General features: G+C 36.1%; 1 protein-coding gene across 1 annotated transcript; it reads left to right on the top strand.

Moving 5' to 3' along the window:
• The first annotated feature begins 6,333 nt into the window (after window positions 1–6,333).
• Window positions 6,334–14,589, top strand: tmem161a (transmembrane protein 161A). Its single transcript, XM_060880182.1, has 12 exons — window positions 6,334–6,466; window positions 7,086–7,189; window positions 7,277–7,363; window positions 7,441–7,538; window positions 8,530–8,686; window positions 8,953–9,104; window positions 9,187–9,247; window positions 9,361–9,504; window positions 9,632–9,745; window positions 10,671–10,845; window positions 11,324–11,420; window positions 13,563–14,589. The coding sequence occupies exons 1-12, from the start codon at window positions 6,464–6,466 to the stop codon at window positions 13,856–13,858; spliced, it is 1,488 nt and encodes a 495-aa protein (XP_060736165.1). The 5' UTR covers window positions 6,334–6,463; the 3' UTR covers window positions 13,859–14,589.

Raw genomic sequence — 14,589 nt, 5'->3', positions numbered from 1 at the left:
TTATGGTTTTTTTTTCCTGTTTGTGCATATTGGGTGGTACATAATATGATTACTTCACCAATAACACATCAGTAGTTTGTAAGACATTTCTATTTCATAAAAGTCATACAAATGAACTTGACCTTTTGCATTTCTGGCCAGTGGTTGGTTGCTCTAGGTTATAAAATCAAGCTTCAAAATGGAGTATAGGCAAAATATTTTCAGTTTTACATTTTAGATATCAGCAGATCAGCTCATATGACCAGGATTAGTTCACAGATACAGTGTAAAGTGGCAGGCATTGTGCAACAGGTGTTACGTTTAAAACGCTGCGAGAAAAAACATGCAGCAGATTTTTAAGTCCCATTAATATGAGTCACTAAAAGATGAGCACCTTGTTTACAAATTAGAATATATCTAGAGCTCATAGGGACGACTTGATAAGCTTCTCTGCAGTTTATGGCTGTCTAATTGACCTTTTTTTCACATTTCTTATTAGCTATTAAGCTTTTATTTAAAACAACTACGTAACATCATATTCCCAACAATTAAAACTGTAATTTTGAGATAGTTGGATAACTGAAAGGAAGGAATTGACAAACATCTGGAACAGGTCTACAATAAAAACAAACAAACAAACAAACAAATATTTCATTTTTTAGTTTTACAATATGTCTAATTCCCATTTGAACGATTTCGTATTTAATATCTTATTTTAAATAGACATAAAGCCTGTAAATCCATTGGTAATATTCATTAACAGCAAGGAAAGAAACAAACCTCGTGGTAAATAGAGCAACATTACCAAACTATTTGTTAGCAGTGGGCAAACTAGATTAGAATAGTTGAACATAGGCCTATACTCACCATCAGTGCGCTTTCTGCATCACCAAGCTGTAGCTCCGGGAGAAAAGTCGCGCATTGAGCTTTAATTGGAGCTGTGCAACATGTTATGGAAATGAGCACTCACTTCGTGTCTTAAAGACTTATCCCAAATAAAAGACGAGACAGGGGGGAAAATAAATTCCATCTCTTTATCCCTGAAGCTTTCCTCGGTCAAGTTCAAGCGCATAGCTCCAGTCTCTTAGTACCTTTGTTGCCAGATTGGTATATTGCGCTTCAACCCGACCGCGCTATTTGCGTTTGAAAAGAAGCTGATGAGCGCATTCACGTGCATGAACACTCGTAATGCTATTCAACTCTATAAATGATACTGTTAATCTGTTTATCCTTATAGTCAAACATTTTAAGTCCCCATTTCCACATTCAGTGTTTTTTTTAGGTTAGCTATATTTATAACATTGGAAAGTCATTACAATAAGTTAGTATAATCAACATTTTTTTATGTATCACGGATGATTTTAATGGACTTTAATGGACTAGAAAAGATGTCAGATCTAGAACCTGCAGGAGTGATTTTAGATGTACCTCTGGTGAAATTTATAAGTAAGCGCTCCAAAACTTTTAGATAGATTAGATGAGTAAAAAAAAGACCCTTTTGAATAAAGCTTGCATTTTATAAATATAAATGATACATTTTCATTTTCTATGTATGCATAAAATATTAGAATATACAAAATATGTAATGCATGTTTTTTTATTACAACACAAAAGCCCTAAACCGCACAAATCAAGTCACATTTTTTTAATTACTTCACAAACAGCTTGTTAATTTTCTCAAAATTGTTTAAAAGTCTGCAACATGCTGATTTGGCAACCACAAACCTCATCATCTTTAAATCTCATGAATAAACTAAGGTAGGTTTCCACCAAGAGAGGGATCCTGGATGTGTGGGAACATGTGGGCATGTCCTTGTTTGCATATATTCAAATAAAGCGTGACTAAAATGCATAACCATTGAACAATAAATGCTTACTCCCACCAGCGCCTCAGACTGAATGTTTCTTCTTAGAAGCCAAGCTTACAGCTATGAAAGAAAGGCCTGTGAGAAAAGTGAGGCCCATGTGAGGTTTCATTTGTACACTGTATAACGTGTTTTGTTCTCCTTGTTTGCGGGTGGTCATGAATGTGGCTTGCAAAACATGTTACCATTTAAAGAGGTTTGGATTTGAAGTTACTGCCTTAACTGAAAAAATCAGGTCAACATTTAAGGTAGTAACTGGAACAAATTAAACACATTAATATATCTTAAAGCTTAAAACATGAAATTGTAGCTATAGTAGATGCAGCTTCCACCTTTACAGTATCCCGATGATAAAATTTATGATAATAAACCATGATTTGACAAAATCCAATCTCACAGTTCATTTCTAAGCACATGAGCCAGCTAAAAGAGATGGAACAGAGAGGAAGACATATTTCTCAAAAAAAAAAAAACAATGCTTTTATTGAAATCATCTGGAGGAAAAAACCTCTTAAAGCAAAGCTTTGATGGATAAATCAGAAGTAAGGATGTGTGGAAATCAAAGTGGAAAGCATGGAGATGAAGACAGCAGGGTTTGCTCCTACTTTGCTGCTCAAAATCTTAGTGTATCAGAATGAGCTCAATTTTAAAGCTGAGAACATTATATAATGTAACATAATATGTAATGTAGTTTATAGAATGCAATATTATAGCAAAAAACTAGTGGTGAGACAAAGCACATTCTAAACCTGTCACTATGGCACTTCCCCACATTGTACCCTGAAAAAGATTTGAAAAATAAATCCACATGGTCTCCAACGCAACAAAATGTGAAACATCATCATGTGAAAATACATGAACCACGTGAGAATCATCACAAGATAAAAGTCCATGAGAAAACATAACATTCATTATTTACATTTGATTTATATGTTTATTCATTTTCTATGAGTGTTTGATCTATAATTTAAGCATTTGAATGACAACATTACAACAATACATGAAGATTCATTTGTGGCTTTATATCAGCTGAAATATCATTGTCATGCATAGAAGCAGGGTAATTTAAACCTTGTGTATAATGTAGTATAAGTATGGTACAAATCATAGCAAATTCACTACTGTAAATATGACTTGATAATTTACAAAATTGTTATAATGTGTGTAAATACAATGAAGCTTGCCTATATTTCTGTGACTTTTGTAAAAGATTGTAATGGAAGGTTTGGTTTCCCTTGTTGACATATATATATATATATATATATATATATATATATATATATATATATATATATATATATATATATATATATATATAAAAGCAACATGAATAAAGCAAGAACTTATAATAAAGACACAACATCCTTTCAAACCCAAGCCATAACCACCAAACAAATGCAGGCACATGCGAGATTCTGATTTCAATAAAGCTGGGCATGCTGGCAGACTTATAGGGGGGTTACTTTTGTGCGCATCAATGAAGGAAAACAGCCCAGGTTTGAGCGAGCACATAAATGCACGGAAACAAAGAGCTCACTGCAAAGCTGCTGTTTTCTTTTATGCAGCCAAGCAGGCTATTTCCTATTCAGGATGGAATAAAGGGCATCACATTTCTGCACATTTAAGTATTACATTTAGATTGTGCATGTAATATGTTTGAGATTCAGAAATTGTGGTTTAAAATCGCTTTCCACAATGTCAGAAAAGCTTTTGATGTGGACATCCTACATCATTTTGTGTAATTTTTCAGTGCGATTTCAGTGCATTATTGAAAGATGAGAGTGTGAAGCTAATGCAACTTTTGTAACAAAATAATTTATTTTCAATATGGAAGCTTAGTGGAGTAAAATTACCACTTCCATTTCCCCACGGAAATTAGATAATTCCAAAATTACATCTGTGCTCCTATACACACTGTATATAATTATGTCAGAGCCCTGTACAGTGTTTCCCTCTCTCTCTCACTCACTCATTTTCTACCGCTTATCCGAACTACCTCGGGTCACGGGGAGCCTGTGCCTATCTCAGGCGTCATCGGGCATCAAGGCAGGATACACCCTGGAGGGAGTGCCAACCCATCACAGGGCACACACACTCATTCACTCACGCAATCACACACTACGGACAATTTTTCCAGAGATACCAATCAACCTACCATGCATGTCTTTGGACCGGGGGAGGAAACCAGAGTACCCGGAGGAAACCCCCGAGGCACGGGGAGAACATGCAAACTCCACACACACAAGGCGGAGGCGTGAATCGAACCCCCAACCCTGGAGGTGTGAGGCGAACGTGCTAACCACTAAGCCACCATGCCCCTGTTTCTCTCTCTACTTTTCTTTAATTAATTTAATCCAATTATCAGATGTTTTAATGTTTGCAATATGAGTGACGCAAGGTTAAGTCTCTACCACCTGACAAGAACAAAGTACATATGTAAGTGTAAGAAAGACAGAGAAAGCCACAACCAAACACAACAGTTGTGCAAGGTTTCAGGAGTTCTACAAGCTGTAGACATATGTCTATGAGTCAAGATATAAAATATACAATATTACAAGCTGAATTCAGATTCAATTTTTAAGGGTTTTTTTCGTTTACAAAAAACAAGAAAGTGAAATTTCCATAGGTGCCACCAGAGGAAGCAGGGCTGCAACATATTTACCAGACTCCTACTAGATGACATTTTGTGATCCTACCTAATGGCAAGACAGGCATGGAGGAGGCACTTAGTATTTTCCTGGCATGGTTTGACTTGTGTTCTTAGGGGGAAGCATCACTGCAAATCAATAAAAAGTTTTTCTGAGTGAGCATCTTCACTTTCTTTCCTGTTTAGTGTGGTCTCTTCCAGAATGACTCTACCCTATCCACAGGGCACACTGAATGGCTTAATGAAGAGGAAAATGATGTAAATCATATGCTACGGCCTTCACAGTCAACAACTCACAACTCCACTGGTAGATTTGACCAGTCTGACTGATATTTTTCCGCCTTTAAAATTATATATCAACCAACAAAATTTAAGGGAAAATCAAACAGAAAAAATGTAAAAACAAAAAAATGCCCAATAACCTGGTTATACAAGTCTGCACACTTTACAATAGGGAATGCAACTTCTCAGAATTAAACAATCACACAAGTAATTATAACACACCTGTCCTTAGACAAGTCATAGTGATTAACCAAAAATTAACACCAGCCATTTCTATAAGATTACCTGGACTTCTTCTTGGTTTCATCCCATTACTAAAGCTACACAACTGGTACAGCTTCTCTTCTGGAACACAGGCTGTAGTCAAGATAGAGGAAATTATGGATCGCTCCAAATACCAGTCTATTTTAGTACAAACCCTGTAGTTACACAGCTGAAGATGAAGAAATATTTCACCTCTAGCATGATAATGACCCAAAAGTTCAACAAAGAAATGGATTCAGAAGAAGATTTTGGGAATTTGAAGAATATTTTGTTATTGTTGACTGGCCCAGTCAGAGCTCACAACTTTGTCCTTTTAAAAGCCAGTGGAATGACTTACAGTATAGAGGGCTGTACTTTAACAAAGCCCTTTATTAGTTTATGTGGGGTTAACACTTTAACACTTGCCATTGTGAATATTTTATTTTTCCTAGAATGTTTCTATTTGATGTCTACATGCGTTTATTGGTCACTATATCACATTAAAGGTGGAAAAAGATTGAATTTGATTACATAGTAAAAATATCAAAAAGATGATTTTCTTGGACCATTTCTACAATTAAACCCACTATTTTAACAGGGGAATGCAGAATTTCTATGTCCACTGTATGTGTATGTTGCATTTACATTTATGGCATTTGTATGTTCATGATGCATGAAAATAAGTTCTCAGAGCTGTTAACTTTGCTCTGTGTACAAATGTCTATGCTATATAACTAAGACCTATTTTGTGATTCTCATAAAAATAACTCAAACTCATTAAAAATATTTTTATTGAAATATTTGTGATATACTGAAATTCTGCTGTTATTTTTTGCCATTACATGTCATATAAAGCAGTGCAGAAATGCATCTGCAGGCTCAGCTAAATTAGTTTGAAATGACAAGCATGCCAGCATTGACAGTGGAATTGCAATGAAATATTAAACATATATAAAGCAATATTAATGAATTATAATTGGAACTTTATCTGTTTGATCAAAATGTACATATTAGGCAGTGAGAGAGCTGCACAGAATAAAAGTCTAAAGCGCTGCTGCATCACTTCTCTTTAGGAAAAGAACAGAACTACCATCAGAAGGTTGTCAAACCCATTTATGGGAAATGTAAGAGAAAAACAAACAAGATCCTCTTCCATCAGGATATAACCGAAGACACGTAATTTCTTTATGATAAATAAGACGTTAGGTACGGTATGTGGCTATTTTTGTCCAACCTATTTCGGACCAATCGGCTGTCAGCTCAGTGATTGGTTCTGACCAATAGAATTCCGTATGTCTTGTATATCCCGCCCTTCTGCGCTGGGCAGAATAGGTCACAAATGTCATTCAAAACTCATTCAGCTGTTTCTAGCACTCAAGTGCCAGCAGTGTGCTAGCTGTGAGGGCTGTATGGGACCACGCGCACTAATTAAATCCATTCATCCAAGATGGTGAGTGAATTTCTAACAAACTAATTTTCCTGACGCGATATTTTTCTGTGTAGTTTTTGAAATGTTGTTACTATTTACCTGTGTTAGCTGCACATGCTATGCTAGCTAGCAGACGTTTAGCTGCAAGTTGGCTAGTTCGCTAGCTTGTTAACTCAAATGTTAAAGAAAATGAATCATATAAACAACATTATTCGATGTATAGAATTCGTCTTTTTTGTTATTTTCGTCAAAATTCACTTCAGGGCCAACAGCAGCAGCGTATTTAGTACATGTAAACTGATAGAGGAAAGATGCAGTAGCTAATGCTAAATGTTCCTAGCTTCCTACATACGTGCACTACATAGGGTGTGAAAGTAATGGCTGATGTACACTAGGTAGTGGACTAGGCTTGTAATGTGGATCTATTTGGGATGCGGAATCTGCTGTTACTTTTCACCACATTCTTTCAAGAAAGTTGTATCAGCTTATGATAATAAAACGAATCATTAAACCAACTATTTATAAAAGTATCCACGTTATAGTTTTACATTAATTTGATCTTTAAGTAATTTGAAGAATTATTGTTGGCTTTGTTACTGATTACTGATTTTCTGTCTGACATTTGTTTCCTCCTGGGCAGGCACTGATGGGAGTTCAGCTGGTGGTCAGCTTGCTGGCAGTCAGCATAATGCAGAAAATGGCCCCGCATTGCTCTTTTGCACGCTGGCTCCTCTGCAATGGCAGGTGAGTGTCACAGCTTTACAGAAGATTCTCGTTCAGCATGTTTCCGTCGCTAACTTCAGTACTGTTGCTGACAGTTGTTTCTTTCAGTCTCTTGAGGTTCAAGCATCCTTCAGAGGGAGAACTTTGTGCGCTAGCAGGCAAGCAGATCCCCAACAAGGCTGGCAGGAGAGACAGGTGTGAGCTAGCTTGATTAGTTTGTGCAGTTTGTCCTGTCTGTCATTCTTGCCCTCTTTAACCCTGTCTGTTTTCAGGAGGCAGAATGGCCATGGGGAGCCTAAGCCGCTTACAGTTCCAAAGGACATCGATTTACATCTGGAGAGCACTCCTGTGAATGTTATAGATGCTCTGGGTAAGGCTGTATTAGATTTTGTAAAAATAAACAATAATCATGTCTGCTTGCAATGGATTTTATTAGTACAAATGAAATTAGTTCAGAATCAGCTGTTTCCATGCAGCCTATGCAAAGCATTCTGTTTAAGATGTCTGTTTTACATGCAGAGTAAACCAAAAACTGACATTGGGTATCAACATGATTATTTTAAAAGTCTCATGATTTGTTTTTTGAGAGCATGACCTGTAGCTAAAGTTAGTTTAGTACCAAAATTTTCTTTTCAAAAAGTTTTCTATTGCATGTTTTCACAGATTATGTGAAAAGCAAAAAATATTTTTTTTTGATGATTCCATTTAGAAATGTCTGGTCAAAGTATTTTTATGTAAACATTTAATTTAATAATAAAAAATAAAAAACAGATGTATAAGGTATGCAACATTTAATATAGGAAAGTGTTGGAATTGAAATGTTGGATGTGTTCTATTCATGAAATGCCACAGCTGCAAAACACTAACAATTTATCCTTAATAATTTAAAATGAAATTTTTTTTTTCTGTTTATAGTTACATTAATGTTATGAAATGGCTGAAAAATGTTTATTCCTAATACCACAATCATTTAGTTTAGCTAGCTACCTTAAATGCTGCAGATTATGTTGTTGCTTTAGAAATAGAACATATTACATCAAACATATAATATACCCCTTTGATCCTTTACTATGGTATGAGCATAGAAAATTAATCTGCACATTCTGGCCAATCAGAATTGAGCTGTAGCATACTATTTAATAACATCAAATCACTTAGCTTTTTATGATTTTGGTGATCCTCAGTGTGTACTATAATGTTTAGTTCTGCTTTGCTCAGTGTCACACCATCAATTAAACATATGATAGACCATAATTTTATAACATAAAATAGTTTAACAGTTAATCAGTGATACAATGTGGTAGAACTATTGATGCCCTTCTTTTGTATCCCAAATTAATCATTTTTGTGTGCATCTATAGTTTTGCGGTTCTTTGTGGAGTACCAGTGGTTGATCGACTTTGCCATCTATGCATTGGGCATTTACCTTTTCACGGAGAGCTACTACTTTGTGGTGGATGCTAGTAAAGAGGTCAACATTGGGGCCATCTGGTGTGTCCTGATGGTGTTCTTCTGCCTGTATCCTTAAATCTCTTCCTGCCAACTGTGCCAGGAGAGGAAAACGCTTCATCTAAAGTTCCAAATAGGCTTTGACAGTCCAAGAGTATTGATAAAGGTTGTGGAATGTCATAGAATTAGATGCTAGTCCTTCAAGATAATTATGCTAAGTTTCAATTGTTTATATTTGTTAAAATCCATCTTCTGATTTTGACTCCAGGGGTTTTCCTCATTCTGGGTGCTGTTGTTTTTCTGTTACTCTTATAATCCTTGACTCGGGTTCCCAGGAGGACTCTACATGTGCTGATGAGCCACTACTTCCGTTCAGTTGAGGGCGGAGAGCGCTCTGTGTGCTTGGCGTTTGGTTTTCTTTCTCTGCTTGTGGCCATGTTAGTTCTAGTGGTGAGGGAGGACTATCTGGAGTTCGGCCTTGAGTCTGGTACTGACTGAGTTTTACTTTATTCACAATCAAACAGGCCTTTACTTTGCCACCAGCTTTAATTAACATTCTGACATTTCAGGTTTCACTAGTGTTTTTGACAACTTTGAAGCCTTTGCCAAACAACAAGGATTTGAGTGGTCGTAAGTTGTTTATGTACATTTTATGTCTCTCTAATGCACACAGTAACGGTATGTACTGTATCTGAAGTTGCTTAATTTTTTATTTATTTATTTTTTCCCCTTTTTTTTTTAAGCATTCCTTTCACCAAACTGGGAGTAAAGTTGGGTTTGGCTTTCATTTGTGCCTTCTTTGGAGCACTGCTTGCTTTCCCTGGACTTCGCTTGGCTCAAACTCACTTAGATGCTGTACAGATGAATTCTAATAGACCAATTATACAGTAAGAACAAATAAATTTTTGAGAGAACACCGAATCATGATTAAGAAAGCCTTCTACACAAAGTGTGTATATATACAAATACACATGACAAAATTGTATAAATAAATTGGTTCCCCTGTTTTTACAGAATCCTCCTTCACATCAGTTTTTTGTCCCCGTTGGTTATACTTGTGTTGTGGATCAAGCCTCTTGCTCGAGACTTCTTAGGAAACGCTCCTATGGGAAAGACCTCAGTCACATTGTAAGTGTGTGTTTGGGTTGACATCACATGCTGTTTAAAATACAGAGAACAGGTTAGAAAGGTCTAAATTTGTACCCAAGCAATGGTTTTGGGTTTTTCTTCCACAGTTCATTATTAATGACTGGAAAATTCATTGTATTTGAATTGTATACCCTTTTTGTCGTGGTGATTTCTGTTGCACCATATTAGAGAAGATTAATAAAGCATGATCTCTGCGTAAGCCTTCAATAAAATCATTAACAGCAGGTCAAATGTACAAATTTCAATTCAAGACAATGTTGAAAATGTCCAAAGCTGAGACTTGCTGACAGCTAAAAAAGGGAGAGTTTTATCCATCTTTGTTAGTGTTAACAAGATCAGAGCTGTTAATTTACATATAAAGATGCAGCTATATATTCCACCATTTCTGGTACGTTGACTGAAATGAACAAGTAAATCCTCAAAGCATAAACACAGAAGGATTACCCTAATATTACCTGAAGAAATAAAATGACTAATCAATAAAAATTTGTTCTGCGTTTCCTGTCTCGACCAACATAGACGGAGCTGACCTCATTCAGCAGTAACGTTTTGGCAGGAATCCACTTGTTTACAACATTGTATGTGACTATAAGTGGATAAAAAGTGTGATGTGTAATTCTACCTATAATAAAACTGCAATATTCCGGTAACAGTAACTGCTCTTCGCAGAGGGTCAAATGACACGTTGTTTGTTTTCCAATAGCAGCAGCGAGTGCTCTTAAGTGTTTTCATTTTTTATGTTTCAGATGCTTTGGTGTTTTCACTGTACCAGTTCTGATCCACCCACTCTGTACCAAGATGATGTTTTCTTACAGCTAGGCACTGTTGCGTAACTCCGAGTTGATTTAGTATTACACCCACCTCAGTGCTTTAATCCCCGTGTGTGTGTGTGTGTGTTCCTCAGGCTTTCCAGCTCAGCCTTCGACTCAGTGCGTCTGTGGATAATCATGGGGTTGTGTGTGCTGAGGCTGCTGCTCACCCGCCACCACTTGCAGGCTTACCTGAATCTCGCCCCCAAATGGGTGGAGCAGATGAAAAAGGAAGCGGGTCGTATTGCTGCTGTTGACATCCAAAGAAAGGCACGAAGCAGCTTTTTTTTTTATATAAATTTACTGTAAAAATGAGTCAGGAAATCCGATGGTTACACCGACAGGCAAGAGTAGCTCAGTAGCTTCAGTTCAGATTTACTTTTCTTCTAGCTATATACCAGATACCTTGAATGGCAGAAGGAAGTCTTATTACTGAAGAAACTGAATATAACAGTATCTAGTTCTTGTCTCTGTCAAGGTTTCTACTTGCACATTAAGGATGGTTGAGGCCCTGTAAGAACAATCCAATAATGTAGCAATACTCTGGAATTGAGTATTTTTGTACTTTTTATGTTATTCTAGAGGTTGTGGAAGTTTAATTTTTCTATTCTGGGTACTTGACAGTTTACTAAAATATGTGAATATGTTCTAAATCAGATTTTAAAGTTCATAAGAAAAATGCACAAATCTGTTTTTAAGTGCTTTGAGTCATTATTCATGCATTTTCCAATTACTTCTCTTTCTGCAGGTGACCCGTGTGTACTGCTACCTGACTGTAGTAACACTACAGTATCTCATCCCTGTTCTGCTTGTGCTGTTCTCAACCCTGGCCCTCAAGGCTCTAGGTAGAGTTTTACTCATTTTCCGACGTTAAATTGTCATCACTCTAGGATATAGTATTTTTGTCAGATTAAGGACTGAGCCAAACTAATGCGTTTAGGGGAGAAGGGTAGTCTGTAGCATAGATTTTGCTCTCAAAATACTGTCTTGTCTTTGTGGCCGGGGTTTATAGTATGTCAGTGAAGTGATGTAATTGTTGCAGTACAATTGATGATGCAAGAATGTGGTCTGAATTGTGTCACTTCATAACGATGTCCATCTGTCTGGTCATAAAACAGTGCTTTGCACTGATGAAAACATCCAGTGATGTATTACTGTTCATCATTTCAACATTAAGCTGCAAAACACATTGACAAGTTAAAATTTTGGATGAATGAACATGTTTAGGATTTAGGAGTTGGTGATAATGACACCATAACAAGTGACCTCAAATAAGCAAAACTTAATCTTAGAAAATTTGTGGTAGAATCTTTTTGCCTTATTTTCCACCTGTACCTGGTCCTCTTAAAACAAACAAACAAAAAAATCCCTTAATGGTCCAAAACAAATAATAATAATAATTATTATTTTTTAATTCTTATTAAGAATTAGAATTATAATACTACCATTTTTTTGCTTGCCTGTCATTAATGCCATTATAATTCCAATCTTTCCATTAAAATAAATCTGTAATGTAAAAATGAAACAGATACAAGTATGTTATGATGTGAGTGCTGTTCTTTAACAGTATACAAAATGGAGCCCACTGAAAACTGTTCAGTATGCAAGGGTTATACAGCAAGGAAAAACAAGAAAAGCTTAAACAGCCAGCTTTGTTTTATCACAAAGGTCGGCCTATTTCAACTGCAGTTTGGCCTCTGAGGAGCTATTAAGGTCTTTGAAAATGCTACAATCTTGAGCAAATGTCTTACTAACACATACACAAGTGTACTTTGCCCAGTAACTGCTTTAGACCAAACCTAGAATGTTCTATAGGTCAGAAAACCCATCAACCCCTGTTTTTATAAAATTTACCCAAGTCAATACTATCTTTTTGTATGAAGACTATTTGTATGTGATGACAATACTTGACATGCAAATATGAAGATGTTAATGTATTGGACCCATGTCATCAGCGATTGGTCAGGTTATCACATGGCTAAGCTTTATGTTAGCTTTTCAGGTATCATTGGAGATCATTGAGGTGGAAATGTGAATGCCAGCATGTTAGTTCTGTGTAAATGTATTCAGTTTGTCTGCGTGTCCTCAGTTTGGCTGGTTTTGGTCCTGCACATTTCAGTTCAGTGCAAAATAGGTTTATGTGTAGAGATATATATATATATATATATATATATATATATATATATATATATATATATATATATATATATATATATATATATATATATATATATATATATATATATAGATAGATAGATAGATAGATAGATAGATAGATAGATATAGATAGATAGATATATGTATATATTTCTACACACATATATATCTATCTATCTATCTATCTATCTATGTACCTTTAATGTTGTGTACTGGTTAAGAGAAAGCACTCAAACCAGTATTTTGTAACTAAAGCTCAGTTCAAACTGGCTTTACTGGTTTTATTTGTCACACACAACCATACACAGTAAAACATGTACTGAAAAAGTTGTAGTAAAATAGCAATATTGTAAGTGTTAAAAAATTGAGAGAATAGGAACGTAGGGTATGTAGGTTTTGTGCAAAGAAATCCAAGATCTATATTTGTGTTTATGTTTAGATGTATAAATCCATTGTCTTAAAACTAATAAGCCTCACATCACTCATGTATTTTTAAGCTGTTATATATACTGTAATTTGTATATTACTTAGAAAATCTTTACATTTAATTGTTGCACTGACTGAAATTGTGGGACAATTTTGCGCACATACATAAAAGATGAATGACTTCCTTTCTCTAACACTTGCTAGTGTGAATGTAAGAAAAGGTGTTGTATGTTACCATGTGGTGTCCCTCAAGGCTCTGTACTGTATCTGCTCTATCAGCTCCTATTCAGCACTGTTATAAATAAATAATTTTTAATTGACTGCAAAAAATGCAAATGTTGATATCATGATGCGGACCTCAACTCCTCCTCTCTCTGTAAATAATTTTTTTTATTATCTCCTAGGTGACTTCTCATGGGGGCTGGGGGCTGAGACTCCTGGTGTGACACTGGCACCAGTTCTTCCCACCACTCCTCCCCCTCTACCCAGGTCAGAAGATGAGGACGATATAGATGACATGGAGGAGGACATCCAAGTCACTGTGGCTCACCTAGCTGAGGTGTTTTCTGCACTACGTTCCGTCCTCACCCCTGTCTTCTTCAGAGGTATCTTTGCCTTTCTTACCTGGTGGGTGGCGGCCTGCCAGCTCATCAGCAGCCTGTTCGGCATCTACTTTCACCAGTATCTGATGCTCAGCTGAATTATGGCCCCTATGTGCAGGCTGTATACGCTGCAACAAGCTAAACCAGCTCCTGAGGAGAACACTAGAAATACCAACACACACCAAGCATGTTTATGCCTCTGAGGGTTTGATCAGGACTGAAGAGTGTAACATGTTAGTTTCAAGACAAAGAAAATGCTGAATGAATGAATTTGTTTGCTACACTTAAATCAAACGGACAACACGAAGAAGGAAAGTTGTATGGGTTATTTTATTGACTACTCTGTTGTTGAAATTGAATCTCTTAATTATTTTAAAGAACTTGAACTGTTACTCAGCAGATAAGGTTTGTAATGTAATACTAAGTGCCTGATATCTCAGGGATTTGAAGTCACAGATATTTCCTCTATCAGCACTGAGCCAATCATAAACCACACAGAGGCACAAAGTATCAGGTTGCAGTTTGGATCAAACTCCTCTGTTTCCCTTAATTTCAGTGCTGATGTATTAACAGTTTTGGTACCTGAACATTATTTTATCCTGTTTTGCAGATTAGGTCTTGGATCATGCTAAAAACAATCCAATCATGGTTTAGTTCAACTTTTTTCCCCTGAATAGTTCTAATTTATTTATCTTAATCCCATTGAATGACCACATGCTAATTTAGTATTGTGTGATTTGTTTGAGCTGTTTTTTAAATGAAATTCATGGTGTGACAGAACTGTTTGACTGAGAGTGTGTGTTTTATTAAAATTCAGAATGCCTCAAAA

The sequence above is a fragment of the Tachysurus vachellii genome, chromosome 1, assembly GCF_030014155.1.
Source record: "Tachysurus vachellii isolate PV-2020 chromosome 1, HZAU_Pvac_v1, whole genome shotgun sequence".
Classification (NCBI taxonomy): domain Eukaryota; kingdom Metazoa; phylum Chordata; class Actinopteri; order Siluriformes; family Bagridae; genus Tachysurus; species Tachysurus vachellii.
The sequence above is the reverse complement of the archived record's forward strand: the minus strand, read 5'-3'. Positions and strand labels throughout refer to the sequence as shown.